The sequence below is a fragment of the Tasmannia lanceolata genome, unplaced genomic scaffold, assembly GCF_043159265.1.
Source record: "Tasmannia lanceolata isolate RefF3 unplaced genomic scaffold, GAP_Taslan_0.1 ptg000012l, whole genome shotgun sequence".
Classification (NCBI taxonomy): domain Eukaryota; kingdom Viridiplantae; phylum Streptophyta; class Magnoliopsida; order Canellales; family Winteraceae; genus Tasmannia; species Tasmannia lanceolata.
This window is the reverse complement of record NW_027518689.1, coordinates 34,213,132-34,237,631: the sequence shown is the minus strand read 5'-3', so window position 1 is coordinate 34,237,631 and position 24,500 is coordinate 34,213,132. Positions and strand designations below refer to the sequence as shown.

Here is a 24,500-nt window from a genome sequence, read left to right as displayed (position 1 = left end):
TATTGTCATATCTTTCTTTCCATTGTTTTCTATGTCTTTTGGCTTGATGTCATATCTTTCTTTACAATGTCTAGTGATGTCTTCTATGTCTTCTATGACTTTTGTGTTGATATCAAAGGCGCACACCAAGTGTTTAACAAAATGTCTAAGAGAGGTGTGGTGCCTTGTTTGTCTTCTTTTCGTTGTAAGTTGAAGGTATTTGACCTTCAACTTGAGGGGGAGTGTTATCATGTTGTCCTCTTTGTTGGCTTAGTATTATCTTCTTGGCGGAGTGTTGTCTTGTTTTCATGTCTCTTCGTGTTGTCCGGCTTTATGCCTTATCTCTTCATGATGTCTTGATATTGTCCTCCTTGTCTTGTCATCTTCCGGCGATGAGCCAAGTTGTGAAATTGACAGCCGAGGCGGGGGGCATCATTCCTGTGGAACCTATAAGGATAGGCATGTTGATGAGACGAATCCATTCTTGGCAGGGGAAGGCCTTGTGGGCTAGTGTAGACACCCCATTTTGTTTTGTTTTAATCAACAAATAAATTAGTGTGTTAAATCCATGTGAGAACCCCCTCTATCATTGATTTATATGTTTTAGGTCATTAATATCTTGATCTGACTTTACGGATCATCAATCGGGACAAAATAAGCTAGGGTCACTTCATAGCCCGGACCCTGATTCCATTCCGAGACCCGATTTCCGTAAATCGTTAGATCAATGGCAGATCTTGACCTGGGTCTAACCATCCAAAACCACCTAACCTCTCCTCTCATCCTAACCATCCAAACCTCACCTAACCTCTCCTCTCATCCTAACCATCCAAACCTCACCTAACCTCACCTAACCTCACCTAACCTTACCTAACCCCACCTAACCTTACCTAACCTCATCCTCTCATCCTAACCATCCAAAACCACCTAACCTCACCTAACCTCCTATCCCATTCTCCTATAAATACCCTCTCATCCCACCATCCAAGAAGAGAAGAAAAAGAACCCCTCTCTTAGAAAATTCATCCCTCTCCCTCATCTCTTCAAGGGTTCGGCCATCCTTGCCGGATCGGGTGATTTTATACGTTGGGTGATATATATCAAAAGCAGTCATTATCAAGCAAGGAATCATCTTCAAAGAATTAACATCAAAGAAAAATCAAACACAAAGTGGGTTTCCAAAGAGGTAGGCATTTATTTCAATTCTATGTAGGGTCTGTTTTCATACATATCTTTTACTTTAAAAGAAAAACCATGTTAGGAAGCATGTAGGGTCTGTTTTCCCCCTGGTTAGCCTCTGGTTAGACCCTGGTTGCACCCAGGTTCGCTGCTGGTTGCACCCAGGTTCGATGCTGGTTGCACCCTGGTTCCCTACTGATTCGCACCCTGGTTCCCTGCTGGTTGCACCCTGGTTCCCTACTGGTTCGCACCCTGGTTCCCTACTGGTTCGCACCCTGCTTCCCTGCTGGTTGCACCCTGGTTCCCTACTGGTTGCACCCTGGTTCCCTGCTGGTTGCACCCTGGTTCCCTACTGGTTCGCACCCTGGTTCGATATTGGTTCGCACCCTGGTTCCCTGCTGGTTCGCACTCTGGTTAGACCCTGGTTGCACCCAGGTTCGTTGCTGGTTGCACCCTGGTTCCCCTGCTGGTTCGCACCCTGGTTCCCTGCTGGTTCGCACCCTGGTTCCCTGCTGGTTCGCACCCTGGTGCACCCTGGTCTGCACCCTGGTTCCCTACTGATTCGCACCCTGGTTCCCCTGCTGGTTGCACCCTGGTTCCCTACTGGTTGCACCCTGGTTCCCTGCTGGTTGCACCCTGGTTCCCTACTGGTTCGCACCCTGGTTCGATATTGGTTCGCACCCTGGTTCCCTGCTGGTTCGCACTCTGGTTAGACCCTGGTTGCACCCAGGTTCGCTGCTGGTTGCACCCAGGTTCCCTCCTGGTTGCACCCTGGTTCCCCTGCTGGTTCGCACCCTGGTTCCCTGCTGGTTCGCACCCAGGTTCGCTGCTGGTTGCACCCAGGTTCCCTGCTGGTTGCACCCTGGTTCCCCTGCTGGTTCGCACCCTGGTTCCCTGCTGGTTCGCACCCTGGTGCACCCTGGTCCGCACCCTGGTTTGTACCCTGCTTCCTCCTAGTTAGACCATGGCTAGTCTCGGGTTTGCTCCTAACTTAGACCCGACTCACTTGACCCTAACCATTAACCCAATCCAACCAAGTAATATCCCAACACAATCCGAGTCGCATGTCTGAATCCATTTGGCCGAATCTCATAAGCCCGCCCACTTTGAATTCCGAAAATTCAAACCCTTGATGATTCCTATATGCTCAATTCTTTGATGCAAATTCCCAATTCCAAAATCCCATTGCTAGATCAATGTTTCTGAATCTCAAGTCCAATGCTCAAATGCAAACCCGATTCCAGATACAAATACCAATTCTGTCTTCCAAAATCCAAGCAACCTCGCCAGCGGAACTACGTGTGGCTTGATCCCCATCGCGGGGTACGTAGGCAATTTGGCACTCCCAAGTTCAGTCGCACCTTTCTCTATCTTTCTCATTCCCTCACACTATTTCATCATCTCTTCCATCCCTTTTTTCACTAACCTCGAGAATTTAAATCGATTTGTCTTGTGTCTTTCAGAACCGTTGGATCACGGTTTCCGTCGTAAGGACCCTTAGAGCCCAATTTAGGAACACCGGTGTCGTGTCGTGTCCTAAGTTTTAGGGAGTCCTAGAGTTAGGAGTCCGGCCTCATCACGGACGCTTGCTATGTATAGCAACCGTGCCATAGGTCTAGTTACACTAGTCACCCAATCTTTCCCTAGGACAAGCCTAGTAAACTAGGATGTAAGGCAAACCTGCATTAGTCTAAGGGACCATTTGCATTTAGATGAGAATCATATAGCATCTTAGATGAAATCCTAAGATAATAAAATCTTCAACTTGAATTAAATAACTTCTCCTAAAACTGTTGAAACAGTCAATCCCGTCTAGGTCGGTGTCTTAGTTGAGTTAGGCATATGTAACTTAGCTTAGGTGCACCGAACTACGTCGACTCTGATCCCAGTGAGGCTTGGGTACGTAGGCAGCTTGGATGTCTGATGGCATACCACCCGCGAGTCGGCACCACAACAAATTGTGGTGTTTTGTATATTAATTTTCTTGTAAATACTTAATCAAATCACTTAGGACTTTCCATGAAATTAGAATTCTAGGAGAACTTTCACTTAGATTGAATCCAGACAAATTAATAAATCAAGATACACATTTAGGATTCTCATTGAAATTAGATCATAGGATGCATGTCACTTAGTTCGCACATTAACATAGAGTTGAATGAGCCATTTAAAATAAATTTAAAAGAGTTAGCTTTTGGAATCGAAGACCGATTATCGGACAAGAATGGTGCATGTGGTGGATAACTCCCCATACCTTCCATTCTCGTAACCAGGTAGCGAGTCTAGATTTCTGGTTAATTTCGGGTCCTAGATCCCACATCTAGGTGGCGACTCTGTCAGTCTCTTTCGTGTGGAATTCGGATTGCCTTAGTGATCCCAAGTTCACATGAAAGACGAATTCAAATCAATAATTAAATGCACACGCCAATCGCGTGGGTATGGGAGACCAAGAGAGAGAGCGCGGCGGCTCGCGCCCCACCCCTCTCGCGGGATCGGGTACCACAGTCTGGCGACTCTGCTGGGGATCACCTAACTTCATTAAAACTTCAAAAGATAATTCATTTGAATTTAATTTTAAATGGCTCATAAAAACTCTATACTTGTTAGATTAGTTTGTCTTGTTTTATTTTCTCATCACATTTTACTCAAACTTAATTTAACAAAACCTGAAGGCATCATAGATTGCGCAAACATATTGCACACACTTACATCACTTGCATCTAAACTCTTGCATCTCACGTGCACACACGTCCTATTTTAGGAACCCGGAGTGTTATCTAGCATGGTTGACTGGGATTTCATCACCTGGTGCCTCTGTGCTAGAGAAGCATTCCACCCTTAGCCTAGTACCTTTATGGTACGTAAACGGATCTCTTGTTCACGTACTGATACGCCGGACACTGGTACAGTATATCGAACAGGAATTCGCGCTAAGAGAACTCTTGGCCTTACCCCTAGATTAACCCACACATGCATGTAGTATACGAACACATGTGCATCACGTGTGTGAGCCTAGTTTAGGATATCCTACCCATTGGTGTCTAGATTAGGCCGTGGTCCATCTTCCAATGGTCACGATCGGTCCTTAGATACACGAACAAAGTCATAAGTCGAGATTCTCTCTCCACTCCGATAGATTAGGATTAGGGTTGATGCCTTCAGGTAACACTGATAAAATGTGAAAAAAAAAAAATAAAAAAATTTCCCTTTGGGTTAGGATATAAATCCCATCATTTCCAAAGATCTCATAGGATTATTCATTCATGATCTATCCGTTGAAAGCAATCCTATGCTATCTCATCTAATCTCTTGATCGTGCGTCTTTCATTCTTCTGCCATACGATTCGATCGTATCTTCATGCCATCCCCTAACTGGCAGGAGCACAATCTCACAATCTTTCGATTATGCAATCTCATGATCTGATCATGCCTGGTCCAGATGATCCAATCTTGCTTGTACTCTTAGTCTTTCTTACTCTAAGGACAACCTTCTTCGAGAATATTTTGATAAGTCCTTCAGAGTTCACTCTCATGATCCATGAACTAGGGGCATTTCCTTATACGATTTTATTATCATTGTCATATCTTGGTCTTTTGGGATTCACTCTATTGTCCCAATTACTTGCTTAAATGAGTAATCTTTGTTTTAGTCATTGAGAATGAACACTCCATGAATGTCAAGCTCATACACCTCGTGTTCATTATTTCCATCACAGGAAGTTGGCACAATAGCTAACCCCACTGCTCCTTGGGTTCGGGTATCTTCACGATTGGAGAGGAATTCTGTCTCTCTACCATCCTCTCTGAGAACCCCAGCGTCTCCTTCTTTCTCATCCTCACCAATGGCAGATAACCAAGATGGCCTTCCACCTGCTGCAATTACCGATACTCTTACCTTAATTCTCCAGCAGCTTCAAGAACTCAAAGAAGAAAACCAAGTTATCAAGGCTCAGCTTTCTGAAAAGTTGGGACCATCGTTGTCCAAGGATAAAGGGCCTATGCACCAAGCAGCTACTTCAATAGCACCTGCCCATCCAGTGTTCATCAATATCCATGATAAAACCGAAGAAGATTTGGAAAAAGAGCAATATAGCGAGAATCGCAGTAGGCCTTCTCAGTTCATGGTTGATAAGTCTGTTATGGAGAAATTAGAGACTCTTACCAGGAAAGTTCAAGACATTCAGTTTCAAGACCAGGGTGGTTTCAATCCCAGTGATCTTACTCTATTTCCCGAAATCCGCCTTCCTGCCAATTTTCAAATGCCCGATTTCGACAAATATGATGGTGTGGGTTGTCCAATCACACATTTGCAAATGTTCACCATTATGTGTCAGCCTCAGGGCTTATCTCCTGAGCAAATGGCTCAATTGTTCCCAGTTTCCTTAACCAAGGTTGCTAGGAGATGGTTCATGGTCTTGGACAAGACTCGTTACAGGACATGGAAGGATATCGGCGAGCAATTCATCAGGCAGTTCAAATATGATGATGGGACAGAAATCACCAGAAAGGATTTAGAGAGAACAAAGCAAGACTCGAGGGAATCCTTTCTGATTTTTGTGAAAAGATGGAGGAGAGCAGCAGCTCAGATGATGGAGCGCCCGTCTGAGGAAGAACAGGTCCAGATAATCATGAAAAATATTTCCCCCCAACTCCAATATCACATGTCGTTGCAGTATTATCCGGACTTCAAACACTTTATCGTGGCAGGCACCCAAATAGAGGAGGCTATGGCTCAAGGTGTATTCAACCGAAGTAACCCGAATACCAGAGAATTCAGGAAGTCTCCATCAGCTGAAATTAATAACCTTTCCCGCTCCAATCCTCAGCCTTCCAAATCTCAGAACCCCATGGTGATGGACTATACCCAACCTGCTGTCGCACCTCGACCACAGGCCCAGACAAAATTTACCCCTCTCCCTCTTCCACCATCTGAGATACTCAAGGAGTGTCTAGCCTCAGGTCGCATAATCCTGCCCGACATTAGGGCTCTTCCCAATCCTTTACCAGCAAATTGGCGAACAGATCAACACTGCGAATACCATAGAAATTCCGGCCATCTCACTGATAATTGCATTGCCCTAAAATTCAGGATCCAGAGGTTGCTCGACAACAAAGATCTTGTGTTCGAGCCAAAACCTGATAACTCATTACCTGGTCATGCAAACCCTGCTGCTGCTGTTAATGCTATAACCATAGGGGACCCAAAATTTGATCCTCTCACTCTTATCTGTGCCTTAGAACCTACCTTTGAAACGTCTGGGTCGGAACCTTTTGAAGAAGAGGAAGATGCAGACAGTGGAGATGTTCTAGTAGCTGCTATCCCGATACGAGCCAGCCTTCGCCGAGCCTTCAACGCCAAACAGTTGCAGCAGTTAAAGTTTTAGTCACTTACTATTTTATGTTGAGTCAGTCATCATGGTCAGTATAATTGTTGAGTCCGGTCTTACAGTTCAAGGTCAATGCCTAGTCCAGGCAAGTTATCTTCTGTTTCTCTTTAGAGTTGTGAATCCTGAGCATGTTCAGGATAGGTCGTCAAATGTAATAGCTTTTCTTTAAATAAAAATTTCAGTTCCAAATCCTTAATGTAATTCACTTGTGTCTGTTTCTTAAGTATGCTTCTGATCTTAAAGTAAGGCTCCCTCCTCAAATGCGAACAAAATTGACGAAACTCCACTTGAGTCAGCAATTACTTGAACAAGAGGAGGAGCGCCAATCCCAACCTTTCAAAGATGAAATTGAAATGATAAACATTGGCACTGAAACTTTGATTCAGTGAATGCCGATTGAAAATACATTACCCTCTGAAGAGTGTGAAGAATTGATAAAATTATTTCAAGAATAAGAAGATTGTCTAGAAAAGCTACAACCGATACCAGGGGCAAGACATGGATGGAAAGCTCAAAGAAAATGAAGAAAGTGAGAAGATATATGCTATACAAGGGGCATAGAGTGGAAACAACTTTCATATTTTCAATCAATGACCTTGGTTCTCAAATTCATAACATAAAGCCAACAAATTCAAGATAAGAAGTTCAAGAGCAAGCATTGAAAAGTGATCATCAGATATCAAGAGTACGAATCCATAGATGGAGGATGTCAAAGAACAAGTTTCGCTCTATGAAAGTCTAAAGCACGCTTTAGAATCTTGGAAAAAGAAGATCCATTATCTCTTACCTGGAAATGCCGTCAAACTCCGTGAAAAAAAAAACAACAAAAAAAGAAAAAGAAAAAAAGAAAAAAAATAATCACTACCAGACGGACTCTAGTAACCCAGATCGATTCCCAATCTGAACATCGAAAGGCCTCCTTTGGCCGATTAAATCCCAAAATCAGAACCCAATGTCAAAAGAATACCGGTTTGCAAACCCTTCGAGCCTGAATAAAATTTTCTTGAAAACCCATCAAACCAGGGGCATTTCCCCGAACTACGCGAGACCTGATCCCTATACTGGGGTACGTAGGCAACTCGGTTGAACCGAGTTCGGTCGATTCAAAAAGGAAAAGAAATTCAATCCTTTCAAAAAAAAAAAGAGAGGGACGAGTTCCAAAAGAAGAGAAGTTAATTGTTCCAGAAAGAAAAGAAAAAAGGAAAAAAAATCAAACAATTTATCTTCAAACTAGGGGCATTCGCCCTGAACTACACACGACCTGATTCCTACCTTGGGATATGTAGACGACCTGTTCACAGGTTCGGTCGAAATCTTTGTTGAGCCTTAAGCCATTCTTTGAAAAGCCCTATCCTACCTATAAAAGTCCTTCTGGTGTTCAGAACTAATGAGCTAGGTCCTGAGATACAATAAAAAAATGAAATGATGATGAATAAGAAAAATAACGGAGTTTGAAGATCTGCTAGACTGAAAACCTGAAAGGGCGGTCTAGGCAAAATTTAAGATCATTCCCCTGCTAAGTTGAAAACCCGAAAGGGCGGCTTAGGCAAAAGCTAAGGGGATAGCCTGCTGGATCGAAAACCTAGAAAGGTGGTTCAGGCAAAAGTTAAGGCTAGCGCGGTCCGCCAAGTTAAAAACCCTGAAGAGGTAACTTGGTCACGGTAAGAGAATCAGTATAAGAAGGCTACAGCCGGTATCAAGACTGAAGATCAACTGAAATTCAAGCAAATTCAAGTGATATCCTCAAAACTGGGGGCATTGAAGCTAAGCAATCTTAAGGGGCGTAATTAAATCCTTGAGGCATTACTGTTTCAAGGAAGAAGTCCCATGTGCACCAATTGAAAAAAAACATTCCTTGAAAGGATAGACTTACCAAATAAAATATTAACTAAGTCAGAAGTATTACTGTGTCTGTCAGTGTAGTCAGTCAATCTTTGTCATTCTATGTTCACTCCTTCAGAGCTGCTCAATCTTTTGAGTAGTGCATTTTATCTAAGTTTTCTCTTTAGAAAGAGTCAATCGTCGTCCTGGTGTCCAAATGATGCAACTGTCTCGGTGAAGAAGGCCCAGCCTCGTCAGCTCCCTGCGATCGTATGAAGGAGTTCGAGAATCTAGTCAAACAGCTACATTTCAAAGAAGATCAACTCAGAAGAGTTCAGAAGTAGAAACATCAGAAAGCCCAACTTTCGTAAAAAGATCATACCCCAGGAAGGCACCTTAAGCTTGGAAGAGCCCCAGATGCAATGGTGGTTGAGCCAATTTCTCAGAAAGATGAACCATTAAAATTCGGAATATCCTTCCAGTTGTTAAATACTATCCTGGTCAAGAAATGTTTATCTAAACACCTGTCAAGAGGCAAATCCCACTTTTCCATGATTATATCCAAGAGAGCCATTGTTCTAAATTACCAATCTCAACTGTCTTGTTCAAGGTTTCAGTTATCAAAATCCCCAGAAGACAAGACCAACAGTCTCATTGAGAAAAATCTTGTTGAAGTTTCATAAAAGTATTCCTAATCCATTCTTGTTACTAATGGTTCTTCGTTCATAAGGTTGGTCGTCTCATCATTCGTCGAAGTCTTAGTTTCCAATATCTTTACTGGGCACGATCTATAATGTCCCCGATTTCATTGAGTTCAAAAAAAAAAAAATCTAAAATTCATCAAATCCAATTCTACGTCAAATTCAAATTCATGAAAACCTCTAAATTCTTCGAGCCCATTTGTGAACGGTGCCTCTTTTCTCGAGGCCATTTGTGAATGGTCTCATCTTCTCCATGAGCCCGTTTGCGGACGGTGCCACATTTCCCAAAAATACAAAAAAAATAAATAAAAATAATAAAAATTCATCAAATCAAATCCCAATTCAAAAAAAAAAAACAAATCCAATCTTACGTCAAATTCAAATCCTACGAAAAATCTCATGTCCTCTTTGAGCCCGTTTGTGAACGGCGCCTCTTTTCTCGAGGCCATTTGTGAATGGTCTCATCTTCTCCTTGAGCCCGTTTGCGGACGGTACCTCATTTTCCAAAAATAAAAAAAATTATCAAATCCAAATCCTTAATTAAATAAAAAATAAAAAATCCAATCCTACGTCAAATTCAAGTTCATAAAAAATCTCTAAATTCTTCGAGCCCGTTTGTGAACGGGGGCCGCCTCATTTCTCGAGTCCATTTGTGAATGGTCTCGTCTTCTTCTTGAACCCGTTTGTGAACGGTGTCTCATTTTTTGAGTCCATTTGTGAATGGTCTCATGTCCTCCTTGAGCCCGTTTGTGAATGGTGCCTCATTTCTCTAGTCCATTGGTGAATGGTCTCGTCTTCTCCTTGAACCCGTTTGTGAACGGTGTCTCATTTTCTGAGTCCATTTGTGAATGGTCTCATGTCCTCTTTGAGCCCTCTTGTGAAAGGTGCCTCATTTCTCGAGTCCATTTGTGAATGGTCTCGTCTTCTCCTTGAACCCGTTTGTGAACGGTGCCTCATTTCTCGAATCCATTTGTGAATGGTCTCGTCTTCTCCTTGAGCCCGTTTGTGAACGGTGCCTCATTTCTCGAGTCCATTTGTGAATGGTCTCGTCTTCTCCTTGAGCCCGTTTGTGAATGGTGCCCCATTTCTCGAGTCCATTTGTGAATGGTCTTGTCTTATCCTTGAGTCCGTTTGTGAATGGTGCCTCTTTTCTCGAATCCATTTGTGAATGGTATCGTCCTCCTTGAGCCCGTTTGTGAACGGTGCCTCATTTCTCGAGTCCATTTGTGAATGGTCTTGTCTTCTCCTTGAGCCCGTTTGTGAACGGTGCCTCATTTCTCGAGTCCATTTGTGAATGGTCTTGTCTTCTCCTTGAGCCCGTTTGTGAACGGTGCCTCATTTCTCGAGTCCATCTGTGAATGGTTTTCTATCCTCCTTGAGGCTGTTTGTGAACGGTGCCTCATTATCCAAGTCCATTTGGGAATGCTTCTTATCCTCGTTGAACCCGCTTGTGAGCGGCGTCTCATCTCCTTCTAAAAACTGTTTGAGAGCGATCTTTGTCCTTTCCCTTCAGAATCCATTCGAAAATGATATCTCATTCTCTAATTGCCCGTTTGTGAACGGCGCCGCATCGAGTTTTTTTTATTATTCAAGTTCTAGGGTTTCATCTAAGGTTTTGCATTATGTTAAGGTGCGTTGTGTCTAGAGAGTCCTTTGTCGATTAAAGCTACGCAAAATGGTTCTGTCATTTTTAACTTTGGTATTCAATGACTACGTCATCTCTACCAAAGAGGGGCATCTGTAGACACCCCATTTTGTTTTGTTTTAATCAACAAATAAATTAGTGTGTTAAATCCATGTGAGAACCCCCTCTATCATTGATTTATATGTTTTAGGTCATTAATATCTTGATCTGACTTTACGGATCATCAATCGGGACAAAATAAGCTAGGGTCACTTCATAGCCCGGACCCTGATTCCATTCCGAGACCCGATTTCCGTAAATCGTTAGATCAATGGCAGATCTTGACCTGGGTCTAACCATCCAAAACCACCTAACCTCTCCTCTCATCCTAACCATCCAAACCTCACCTAACCTCTCCTCTCATCCTAACCATCCAAACCTCACCTAACCTCACCTAACCTCACCTAACCTTACCTAACCCCACCTAACCTTACCTAACCTCATCCTCTCATCCTAACCATCCAAAACCACCTAACCTCACCTAACCTCCTATCCCATTCTCCTATAAATACCCTCTCATCCCACCATCCAAGAAGAGAAGAAAAAGAACCCCTCTCTTAGAAAATTCATCCCTCTCCCTCATCTCTTCAAGGGTTCGGCCATCCTTGCCGGATCGGGTGATTTTATACGTTGGGTGATATATATCAAAAGCAGTCATTATCAAGCAAGGAATCATCTTCAAAGAATTAACATCAAAGAAAAATCAAACACAAAGTGGGTTTCCAAAGAGGTAGGCATTTATTTCAATTCTATGTAGGGTCTGTTTTCATACATATCTTTTACTTTAAAAGAAAAACCATGTTAGGAAGCATGTAGGGTCTGTTTTCCCCCTGGTTAGCCTCTGGTTAGACCCTGGTTGCACCCAGGTTCGCTGCTGGTTGCACCCAGGTTCGATGCTGGTTGCACCCTGGTTCCCTACTGATTCGCACCCTGGTTCCCTGCTGGTTGCACCCTGGTTCCCTACTGGTTCGCACCCTGGTTCCCTACTGGTTCGCACCCTGGTTCCCTGCTGGTTGCACCCTGGTTCCCTACTGGTTGCACCCTGGTTCCCTGCTGGTTGCACCCTGGTTCCCTACTGGTTCGCACCCTGGTTCGATATTGGTTCGCACCCTGGTTCCCTGCTGGTTCGCACTCTGGTTAGACCCTGGTTGCACCCAGGTTCGTTGCTGGTTGCACCCTGGTTCCCCTGCTGGTTCGCACCCTGGTTCCCTGCTGGTTCGCACCCTGGTTCCCTGCTGGTTCGCACCCTGGTGCACCCTGGTCTGCACCCTGGTTCCCTACTGATTCGCACCCTGGTTCCCCTGCTGGTTGCACCCTGGTTCCCTACTGGTTGCACCCTGGTTCCCTGCTGGTTGCACCCTGGTTCCCTACTGGTTCGCACCCTGGTTCGATATTGGTTCGCACCCTGGTTCCCTGCTGGTTCGCACTCTGGTTAGACCCTGGTTGCACCCAGGTTCGCTGCTGGTTGCACCCAGGTTCCCTCCTGGTTGCACCCTGGTTCCCCTGCTGGTTCGCACCCTGGTTCCCTGCTGGTTCGCACCCAGGTTCGCTGCTGGTTGCACCCAGGTTCCCTGCTGGTTGCACCCTGGTTCCCCTGCTGGTTCGCACCCTGGTTCCCTGCTGGTTCGCACCCTGGTGCACCCTGGTCCGCACCCTGGTTTGTACCCTGCTTCCTCCTAGTTAGACCATGGCTAGTCTCGGGTTTGCTCCTAACTTAGACCCGACTCACTTGACCCTAACCATTAACCCAATCCAACCAAGTAATATCCCAACACAATCCGAGTCGCATGTCTGAATCCATTTGGCCGAATCTCATAAGCCCGCCCACTTTGAATTCCGAAAATTCAAACCCTTGATGATTCCTATATGCTCAATTCTTTGATGCAAATTCCCAATTCCAAAATCCCATTGCTAGATCAATGTTTCTGAATCTCAAGTCCAATGCTCAAATGCAAACCCGATTCCAGATACAAATACCAATTCTGTCTTCCAAAATCCAAGCAACCTCGCCAGCGGAACTACGTGTGGCTTGATCCCCATCGCGGGGTACGTAGGCAATTTGGCACTCCCAAGTTCAGTCGCACCTTTCTCTATCTTTCTCATTCCCTCACACTATTTCATCATCTCTTCCATCCCTTTTTTCACTAACCTCGAGAATTTAAATCGATTTGTCTTGTGTCTTTCAGAACCGTTGGATCACGGTTTCCGTCGTAAGGACCCTTAGAGCCCAATTTAGGAACACCGGTGTCGTGTCGTGTCCTAAGTTTTAGGGAGTCCTAGAGTTAGGAGTCCGGCCTCATCACGGACGCTTGCTATGTATAGCAACCGTGCCATAGGTCTAGTTACACTAGTCACCCAATCTTTCCCTAGGACAAGCCTAGTAAACTAGGATGTAAGGCAAACCTGCATTAGTCTAAGGGACCATTTGCATTTAGATGAGAATCATATAGCATCTTAGATGAAATCCTAAGATAATAAAATCTTCAACTTGAATTAAATAACTTCTCCTAAAACTGTTGAAACAGTCAATCCCGTCTAGGTCGGTGTCTTAGTTGAGTTAGGCATATGTAACTTAGCTTAGGTGCACCGAACTACGTCGACTCTGATCCCAGTGAGGCTTGGGTACGTAGGCAGCTTGGATGTCTGATGGCATACCACCCGCGAGTCGGCACCACAACAAATTGTGGTGTTTTGTATATTAATTTTCTTGTAAATACTTAATCAAATCACTTAGGACTTTCCATGAAATTAGAATTCTAGGAGAACTTTCACTTAGATTGAATCCAGACAAATTAATAAATCAAGATACACATTTAGGATTCTCATTGAAATTAGATCATAGGATGCATGTCACTTAGTTCGCACATTAACATAGAGTTGAATGAGCCATTTAAAATAAATTTAAAAGAGTTAGCTTTTGGAATCGAAGACCGATTATCGGACAAGAATGGTGCATGTGGTGGATAACTCCCCATACCTTCCATTCTCGTAACCAGGTAGCGAGTCTAGATTTCTGGTTAATTTCGGGTCCTAGATCCCACATCTAGGTGGCGACTCTGTCAGTCTCTTTCGTGTGGAATTCGGATTGCCTTAGTGATTCCAAGTTCACATGAAAGACGAATTCAAATCAATAATTAAATGCACACGCCAATCGCGTGGGTACGGGAGACCAAGAGAGAGAGCGCGGCGGCTCGCGCCCCACCCCTCTCGCGGGATCGGGTACCACAGCTAGCCACACTAGGAGAGGAGCGATTGCACCACCTAGGAAGAACCAATTGACTTTGGTGTAGCCACCAAGATTGCCGAAGATTCGTCGTGGGCCACTTAGTGGGCGCCTTTGACATCACACAAAAGATATAGAAGACAATGGAAAGAAAGAGATGACAAGAAGACGACAATAAGAAACAATACAAGACAACACTCCCCCTCAAGTTGAGGCTGAAGGCCGTCAACTTGAAACGAAACGAAGGCTTTCAAGGCACAAAACCCCTTTGAGACATTTTTTCAAACACTTTGGTTGTACCTTGAAGATGAGATGAGAAACACAAAGGCCATAGGCCAAAAAGCTATAGTAAAGAGAAATAAAGAGAGATTTGGAATGGAGGAGAAGCCAAAATGGGTTTACATGAGTAATACAGACATGATTTTTGTTTTTGTTTTTATTTTTTGTAACATAAACTAGATTAAATAGAAAGAGAGAAACACTACAAGAAAAATGGTTATTACCGGCATTCTCCTACTGGCGTTTCAAAAAAACGTCGTTAATATAATATATGCACCGACATTCATAAAGTGAAACGACGGTGAAGTGATATTTCCTCACCAGTAACTTGCCCCGCCCAAAAAATACCCCAAATGTATATACCGACGCTCATGGAGTGTCCCTAAAACATTATAATTACCGACGTTTTGAAAATAAAACGTCCTTAGTTACATTCTTTTTGGTTTTGAATTTCACCGACGTTCAGGAACGTCTCTGAATACAATAACCACCGGCGTCATATATTGAACGTCGCTGCATCTTTAGTTCATAAGTCACGTTCAACCTCGATCGCATAGGGTAGAACCATCACCCATGATTTTTTTTCTCCTCCCGCGCACTCGCACAAATCCTCACCCTCTCCGTCAACTTTCCGACTACTTTTCAGACGATTCCGGTGTCCTTTCGACGACCCTTTCCATTCCAGCGAGTTTCCCGGCACAAATATTCAGGTGTCATCTCGGATTTTGGTTTTTCGGATTAGGGTTTCCGGTTAGGATTTTTTGACGAACTGTTCCATTCCGGTTAGGTTTTTCGGCAACAAACTCGGATTCCAGCAACTTTTCCGGCAATGAGATGGTATGGCCATATTTTAGGTTTTTGTTTTGTTTTGTTAATGTCCATTTTCTTTTGGTTAATCCATTTTTCTTTTAGGAATTAGGGTCAATCTGTTAATCAAATCTATTAATCTAGTATTTTATCAATTTTTGGATAATTAAATCAAATTTTAATCAAGTCTGTTGCTTTTCCTATTTTATGTTGTACTGAGGGGAGAGGATTTATTTCCCTGTTGGAGGTGATGGGTTTGGGGGCTTAAAAGGAAGGGTTTCTAGGGTTTGGTGTAATATTTTTTTGTTTTGGCTTTGGGAGTGAAAACCAGGGGCATTCAAAAGTGGGTTATGGGTTTATGTGGGTTGTTCCAATAGCAGATTTGTATACCGTTCAGACAAATGGGTTGGGTAGAAGGGCTATTTTTGACCTACTCTATATGTTCACACACAAATACATATATACCCACACAAAAAAGAAGAGGAAGAAAAAACATTATCAACCATTTTATTCGTACCATTTAATTGTTATAACGATAATCAAATCTAGCTAGGGTTTGGGTGTGGAAAATCCATCTTCCCATTCAATTTTTGGATAGATCATGCGTGCTTTTGTTTGGATAGATCTTGCGTGATTCATTTGATTGCAATGCATTGTTGTATTGTCTTAGTTGAATTACTCATGCTTATGCATTGGACTAGTTAAAAATGGGATTTCTATTTACAGGTGATGTATGTGTTCTCGTACTTTCCATAGAGGCACGCCCTCTTAGAATCCTGCCCTTTGTCATTTTTTGTGAGTGTATGTGAGGTGTCTTCACCCATTAGGATTTTTTGGATGACAAAGTTTTTGTTAGTGTAGAGTCATGCCCTTTGTCATTTCTTGTTATGATGTTATTTTAGCATATTTTAGCATGCTATTTTCTACCAGAATTTCAAGATTTTAGCATGTTATTTTCAAGCATGGTTTCTAGACACCCTGTTTGTTTGTGATGAACATATGCATCTCAAAATCAGTTGCATAGTTTACAAATTCTACCCAAAAGGCAGTCATTTGCATAGTTTACAAATTCTTCATAGTGATGAAGAAGGGGAATGTGCGATGGAGAAGGGGAGACTCCCACAAATTAAAAGAGACTTGAAGGAGCTCTCTATTTTTTTAAAATAGAAGACGTAGCAGTCGTATGCATATTCATAACATGTCCATAACACAGTCTATTTGATTTATCAACGATAAATTGAATGTTCTTTAAGAAACCTCCTTTAATTACTACAAAGAAGGAGAATGGATGAACTTCTTAAACACAACAGCTTACAATGGGGCCAATGAAGAATTGGATCCACAAAGAATGAAAGTAAGAATTGAAGGTCTAGGATAGATATATTGCATGAGGGCTTCGATCAAGAGATAGGAAGAGGGGTGGGAGATGGGTGTTATAGGATAAGCTGATGATATAAATCAGTAATTGTTGTCGATGATATCATTGATATGCACCTCTACTTGAAAAATGTTTCCCATAGTGAAAGAAAAAAAAGCTAGAAATTTTACCATGTCCAGATCAGTACGTGTGAGAGCGGCGTGATCATTGCAAGCTATACAATTTCCCAAAGCTGATAGTCTCTCTTCAAATTTAACTGAACAACCACTTGATCATTCTATTATTGAGAAAATAATTAGAAAAGCAATGCATAAAAGTATTCATTTCCGAGTTGATGTATCATGGGCTATTTTGGTGCATTTTTGAGACATAGTTTTGTTATGTTTGTGGCTTATGTTGCCTCTTTTAGTTTTTTGTTGCACTGTAGCGATGAATTTCAGCTAATCGTGGAGTTATTAAGTACTTTCTTATTTCCTTTTCTATAGAGCTATACTATAAATGAAAATTTGTGAGTTGTTAATTACGGATGATTGATATGCTCTCTTCAAGCCATGAACTACTAAAGAAGATGATTTTCAAGGTTCTCAATAGATTTTGTCATTAACAAGATTTCAAATGAGTTTTTCCTTTCTATTTTCATTTCAAAGATGCTGCTTCTATGAAAGGTTGTCCTAGTTGTACTGAAGGGCTAATATCAGTGTTGAGGGTTGTGAATAAAGGAACCTTTTTGGGTGGGTTTTGAGAACTAATTTTGTCTCTGTTTAGCAAGTCTTTCTGGCAAGAATGAGTTATATTTCGTTTTGGCATTTGATTGGATAGCTAGAATTGCCTGAACTTAGATTCTTTTAGGTGACATGACATCTCTAGTGGGGCCCTCTTGGTTGTTGGGGTCATGGTTTCTCACATATGCTTGTTTTCTTTATTTTATAGAACCAACATTGAGTAGGGCACTACAAGAAAAACATCCTTCACCGTCATTCAACTATCCACATTCAAGAATAACGTGGCTAATAGCTTACATGCACCGACGTTTGCTAAGTAAGATGAAAGGTATTGTTCTCTTCATTTCCTTCTCTTTGATTATCAGATGGGATTTTCCTATTTAGGAAGAATATGTTGGTATGTTAGTTTTCTCTTCATTTTAGTTTGGTATGTTTTGGTGTCTTGATTTAGGGCAAAGATTAGTTTTCTCTTCATTTTAGTTTGGTATGTTTTGGTGTCTTGATTTAGGGCAAAGATAGAAGAACCATAACCTTCTTCTAGTGGGGATTTCAAGAGTTGCGTGATTTGGGGTAATAAAGAGGGACCTTCACTTTTTCTCTCTACCGGGTATGTATTGGGGTTTTTTTTCTCTCATTTCAATTCTTATGGATTCTATATTTTCTTTAATCGTTATTTAGAATTACTTCAACTGATCTTTCACCATTTCAGGGTTTTCTTTCACCATTTGTATTTTAAGGTATGTGATTTTGACATTTTCAGGGAGTGATTTTGATATTTGGAGGTCCATCATTCTTATTACTGAAGGTATTCATCTTTTGACTTGTTAATGAGCTCTCTATATGCTCCTTTTGCTATTTTGCTTTCATTCAAGGAGATAAGGACGTATACTTAATTGTGTTTTTTTTTTTGCATGATGATTGCGGTATACTTAACTACCCAATGTTGGTTCTATAAAATTCATCTTTTTTTAGTTATAATATGACACAAAGGGCTAGGGGTACAACTTGGGCCAAGTTAGGCTAGGATGAGCTTTTACTAAAAAAATGAATTGAGATGAACCTGATTTTATGGTAAAAGCTCAACCGAATTATGAAAAATCGACCTTAGTTGCACCCCTATAAAGGGCCCCAATGTACTGGGTAGCTCCTTAATGGGCAAAATGTGAGTATTCTTGTTATGTAGAAATTGTATATTGTTTGTGTTTGGGTGAAATTATTTTATTAGGATTATGAAATAGATTTTATATAAGGACTCGGTGGTACATAATAGCATGTGCTTGTTATCTTCGCATATAGTGGAAGTTCTTGGATCACCTTTGGCTGTGGGTTTAGTTACAAGACATGAAAAATCATGTAAATCTCGTAATGGTTGGTGTTTTTCATTTGTTTCTCAATTTATTTGGATTTCCAATGAACCATAGAACATTGTTTTATAACAAACCATGAATGGTGATTGCTCCCAACATGAGTGGATTACTATTATAGTTTACTTCTGTCACATATGCCACAAGCGAGATTGATATTCTATCCACCTTCTCATGTTGTTGTCTGCTACAATATGTTGTGAATGATCATCAATGGCCATATTATTAAGTATTAACTAATAATCCTAGTTTTAAAATTTCATCCACATAGGCATGAAATATAAAGTAGATGTGCAGCAACCACAATAGCAATTGTATCCATCACTTGACCAAAACACGTCAACATGAGTAAATGGAAACTGGAAGAAAGGGTTGCAAGACCATGCCAATATCTAATGATTAGTAGCACATTCTTCCAATTGTAATGTTGCTGGAATGGATTTTTGATTAACTTTGAGGAATATGAGCTTGTTTATTACTTTTGAAGTGTTCAGGTTCCAGATGTTAATTCTAGGACTTAAATATCAAATAAGCGATTGTTCCAAGGAGAAAACTTTGTTATGTTTTCTAAGGTAGTAATCGTCTGAAGTGGTCTTCTTATTAATCTGGTTATGAATTTTTTTGGGAAACCTGTAGTTATAGGTAATGTCTTGGGCTAAATAATGACAGTCATGTTATATTCGAGATTCAACCAAAAGTGAAAGTGATGTTCTCTGAGAAGGAAGCAATAGAAAGAAGTTTATGCCCTATTTGTTTTGGATTTTGAGAACCGATAATGAGAGTAAAACTGATTATTGGAGTCAAATTTACGTTTAATTTTGAGTCCATAAATGTAGAAGATGCTTAAAGTGGTATTGACACTCTACAATATCAAGTAACCATGTGTACTAAAGATGATTGGCTACATTCACTCTGCTTTGCACAATGGCTACTTCTTTTACAAGAACATTGCATTACGTCTTATTCCTTGCTTGAGGCACTACAAATAATGTCTTGGACCTTTTTTCTTTGTTTTGGTTATATGAGTACTTGTTAGCCCTAGCTATTCATTTCATGGATGGGAATTTGGTGATTAATGCATTTTGCATATGTCAACTAAAAGAATAAAATTTACTACTTTTACATATAATGGCCCTCTCTTTGTTTTATTACAACCTCTGGTATGTCAACTATTTCTTATTTGTGTAAATTCAGACATGCTGTGTAACTACTAAAATTTTCATTATCTCTGTTACAGGTTGTATAAGCAGCCGTCTTGAAAGCCATCATTGGATCGATGTATATTGTTCTTGCATGTTGCATAAGCTTTCGAGGAGATAAGAGTCATGTAGATGTATTATACAGATGTTGTTTACATAGGAGATTGACTCATCTGAATGTATAATTTTCTTCAGTTCCTGTGAGATGTGGATGTTGTGTATACAGGTTACATTATTTGTGGATGTGGATTTCGTTACAGGTTGTAATTGTAAACTGGTTGCATGTGTATCTAATGCAAAGGTTGTGTATCAAAAAAGGTTTAGGATATGGTTCAATATATATGTGGATGTGAGTCATGAGTCTTGTCTGTCTTTTCCAATATTGTCTTATTGTGAATGTGATGTTGGGTACAGGTACTAAAGTGTAAAGAAGGTTATCCATTGTACCCATTTTTGGGAATTTTCAAAATTAAATATTTTTTTAAATAAATTATCACGTTTAGCAGCGGTGCTAAAAGATACATATACCGCTGTTACACTGGTGAGCTTCGAAGTCTAACATCGTAAATTAGCAGCGGTCATGACCGCTGCTATAGTGTAAAATAAAAAATATCTATAATTACCGACGGTCAAGACCGTTGGTGATTCTAACATTCATAGTATGGCCATCTATTTTCACCGATGGTCCCTAAACGTCGATGTATTCACCGACGCTCACAAAACATCGCTAAATGATCTATTCACCGATGGTCTTTAGCGTCGGTGAATTTACTGACGCTCATAAAACGACGCTAAATAGGATATTCACCAATGGTCTTTAACGTCGCTGTATTTACCGATGGTCACAAAACGTCGGTAAATACATGTATCAAAGGCTCATATGGATCTTTTAATGACGGTCATGACCGTCGGTGTATTACATACACCAACGGTTTACTTAAAACGTCGGTGATAACTATAAAACCAACGTTTTTTTTAATTTTTAACGACGTTCATAAACGCCGGTATAATTGATAACACCGACGCTTTGAAAGAAACGTCGGTAAATACCTTTAGGCACGGTAGTATCATCAACGCTCACTGAAAGCGTCGGTGTAAGTTACACCGACATTCATTCGCATATGCACCGACGGTCACGACCGTCGGTAAATATCACTTTTCTTGTAGTGAAAGAGGGTTTCAAGATTATGAAAGAGGGTTTCAAGTGTGTTTTGCGAGCACGAAAGAGAGATAATGAGAGAGATTTGAGGGACATATGAAAGAGGAAACAGGGATGCGTAAAAAAAAGTACTCTGGGTTTGCGCAAATGCGCAACCCACAAACAGATAAAGAGATATGAGAAGAGTTTAGGGGAGAGATACGGCAAAAGGCGAGAGAGAGAGAGAGAGAGAGAGAGAGAGAGAGAGAGAGAGAGAGAGAGACTCTTCTTCTTTTCTTTTCCTTCTTCTTTTCTTTTCCTTCCCTTGGATCTGAGCTCTAATACTCTGTTAGGAATGAGATTATGGTTAGAAAGAGAGGAAGAATAAGAGGAGTGGAGGATGGAGAGTCTCCACTAGGGAGCTCCTCATGTAAATGATGTATATATAGGCTCAAATAGGGCATCCAATGTACAATGACTACAATACCCCTAATCTACATGTAATGCCTAATCTACCCTTATACATTATTCAACACCTCTTAAAGGATCATTTATCTTGAAGACGTGTCCTCTACTTGTTGTACCATTTAAATACCTTAGAATACATTGAACCTCCTTTAAATATTCAAATTGTAGGAATTAGTGATGAATGTTAAATAAACATGCCTATAAATAAGCTGATGTCTTCCATGATCTCCAAATTAATTCTCTTGTTTTGTAACAAATTTCTAACTATTTATCAGGGGTGTGACATGAATTGGCTTTTCTCCTAGCTAGGATACCCATTTCTAACAAGAGATCTATAATTGCTGTATTTTATTTGTGATAAATTGATATCATGCTTTAACTTTATAACTTCAATACAAAGGAAGTAGTTCAGTTGCCCTAAATCTTTGATATGTTCATGCTTTCTAAACAACTCCTATAAATTAATCCCTGATTTAGATAAAACTCTTAAAAATCTCAACTTTAATCTTCTAATCTCCCATCCAACCTTGGATATATTCCTTTTATATTTTTATATCCCTCCTAAAATTTCTTATTTCTCTATAATTTATTTGTCTAAATACTTATCTTTTCAAATTTATGGATTTGCATGGTGTACGTTTGTGCACATGACAAACGCAAATGCGGCTTATAGACTACGCTCATTAGATTCAGCATCCACTGGCTTTAAGAAATTCACATGCTTTAATTTGAAAAAACTAACATATAGTAATAAGTGTACCCATGAGATCAATATATTAAATTATGGGTATTAAGATTGTTAATCAAAATATTGATGTGATTCTAGTAATAGGATCCATATAAACATATGGGCATCATTTATGGAGCATGAATAACATCCAAAACTACTAACCTTATAAATTTTGTTGGTTGATTATAAATGCAAAATATTTTCCCTATGTTTCTTTACTATAAAGGATCATCTAATCACTCCTAATTTTTTTTTACTATTCCAAAAAAATAAAAAATAAAATTTACTCCTAACTTTTTAGTTTCTATATTTGTGGTAGAATTTGTAGGCGTGGTTTCTTAGCATATAGAGAAATAATTTTTGAGTTAGTATATAATCAAAGCATATAAATTAAAACACACATTCACAAAACAGGTGCCCTTTTTAATAATCAAAGTATCTTTTCCTTCTTACAATAAAAATTAAAATATTTTGAAAATATCTCGTAATTTCCTTTTAATAACCAAAGCATCTTTTCCTTCTTACAATAAAAATTAAAATACTTTGAAAATATCTACTAATTAATTTCCTTTTAACAATCAAAGCATCTTTTCCTTCTTACATTAAAAATTAAAATTTTTGAAAATATCTAGTAATTTCCTTTTAATAATCAAAGCATCTTTTCCTTCTTACTTTAAAAATTAAAAATATTTTGAAAATATCTTGTAATTTTCACCAAAGACAACAAACTTGCACTGAAAAAAGCAGGTGTGGGGACCGTGGATGTTGAAGCTTTTTTAATTTAGGTCCTTCATTCAATACACCCATGTGAGGTGGAGACCTACTTGTTTTTTTAATCTGGGTCCGGCATTCTTTATCTAATATAATTTGGGTCGGGTTGAACTCTGGTCGGAAAAAAGGGTTCCTCGGGTCGGGTCGGGTTGAACCTCGTCTGGTTGGAAATCGGGTCGGGTTCGGGTTGGAAAAATGGGTTCCTCGACCAGACCCAACCCGACCCGAGTTGCACCCCTAGGGATATCAGACCTTGGATCTAGTGATTATCGTTCATTATGTGACATAATCCCATCGCAGGGAGAGACGAAGACAGTCGACAATCGGGGATTAAAGCTTTGCAAAATTTTCCATTGAGTTAGTGGTAGATGGTGAAAGGTATGTTTTTATTCTTACATAAGAACTAAACCATAAAAATGGGGCTAACTTTTTACACTTTAGCCCTGTTAGGGGTAAAATCGGTACCTCCCGCTGATGAACGGCACGTGGCGCTCCATATTATTAGAAACTGACTCTTATATGATAAGAAGAAGATTCATTACAGATTCTTCTCGACCCCTTAAAAATACTAACATATCTCAAAGGGAAACTGCGCCCAATGAGGAATCCTTGAGTGAGGCCGCAATCTTCCCTACAGAACGGATCTCCATTAAAAGAAAATTAATTATTCAGGGAGATAGGATATCTATCAAAATAGATATAAACTTATCTCCCAGGGAAGTCGACCAATTAGGAAAGACTCCTAAAACAGTGTGTTTCGTACTACGTTGTGGACTTCTCTCTATAAAAAGAGACCCTCACACTCATAGCAGATTCATTCACACTCATTGGTAATGCTTCTAAGCTTCGTCTCTTTCCTTTCACTTTCCCTATTATACCGATTTCTGACTTAAATGTCAAAGTGGCCGTCTGGAGCCACTACTCCGAGCCCGCTGATGTGAGTGCAGTGTTCTTGCAGGACTATCTTTACCATCTCTTGATCGAACGAGCGGATTTCGGCATCATCAAGCTCCATAATTGACAGGTGGAGAAATCCGATGTGATTGTGATAATGACAATGAATAGTTGTATAATTGAGTAAATGGACCCCCAAAGAAGACGAAAATGAATACTTTCCAAGTATATAGGAAACGATAAAAAAGGAAAGAATGATATTACAGTTCTCAACAAGCTCTTACAAAGCTCTTACAAGCCCTTTAAATACTAAACCACAACATACTTCAGGGCATCTTATTAGAACATTGAAGTGCCGAGCTCAGTTCCCTTTTTTAATACACAAAAAAAGAGAACTTTAACCAACCCAAATCAATTTTTATTTCCTAGAGGCCTTCAATTTATGAAGACATAGTTAAAAATCAACCATAATAAGATCATTTCCTTCCAAATCGTGGAAAGAAAAATTTCTTGTATGAACCTGACCCAAGTTGCACCCCTTGTTAGTAAGCCATTTATTTCTATGTGGAACTGATTCCATCGTGGAAGTGAAGAAAACAAATGGAAGTAACTTGTTTTAGGACCGTCCCAAATAATAATTAACCCCAATTAGGCTATTCACCATGGGATAGCAAAACTAGGGTTTATTGTATCCTTGGATAGCCTATCCTAGGATATACTATACAAGCAGGGTATCCTTATCCTACCACCTCTCTCTCAAAGAAAAAAGAAAACCA

The 24,500-nt window shown here is 40.5% G+C and overlaps 1 protein-coding gene and 1 long non-coding RNA gene across 2 annotated transcripts; both read left to right on the top strand.

Annotated features, from left to right (window-relative positions):
* The first annotated feature begins 961 nt into the window (after positions 1-961).
* On the top strand, positions 962-6,736 carry LOC143887937 (uncharacterized). The gene is made up of 2 exons (XM_077392180.1): positions 962-1,165; positions 4,875-6,736. Exon 2 carries the CDS (start codon positions 5,001-5,003, stop codon positions 6,540-6,542), a length of 1,542 nt encoding a protein of 513 aa, XP_077248295.1. The 5' UTR covers positions 962-1,165; positions 4,875-5,000; the 3' UTR covers positions 6,543-6,736.
* Positions 6,737-10,969: 4,233 nt separating this feature from the next.
* Positions 10,970-19,958, top strand: LOC143887228 (uncharacterized). The gene is made up of 5 exons (XR_013254096.1): positions 10,970-11,481; positions 17,369-17,488; positions 17,669-17,767; positions 17,921-17,965; positions 19,762-19,958. It is a non-coding gene; the product is annotated as an uncharacterized LOC143887228 (long non-coding RNA).
* Positions 19,959-24,500: the final 4,542 nt, after the last annotated feature.

Bases quoted from the DNA above. Each gene is read 5' to 3' on its own strand.
- LOC143887937 (XM_077392180.1), top strand. From the start codon at position 5,001: ATGGCAGATAACCAAGATGGCCTTCCACCTGCTGCAATTACCGATACT.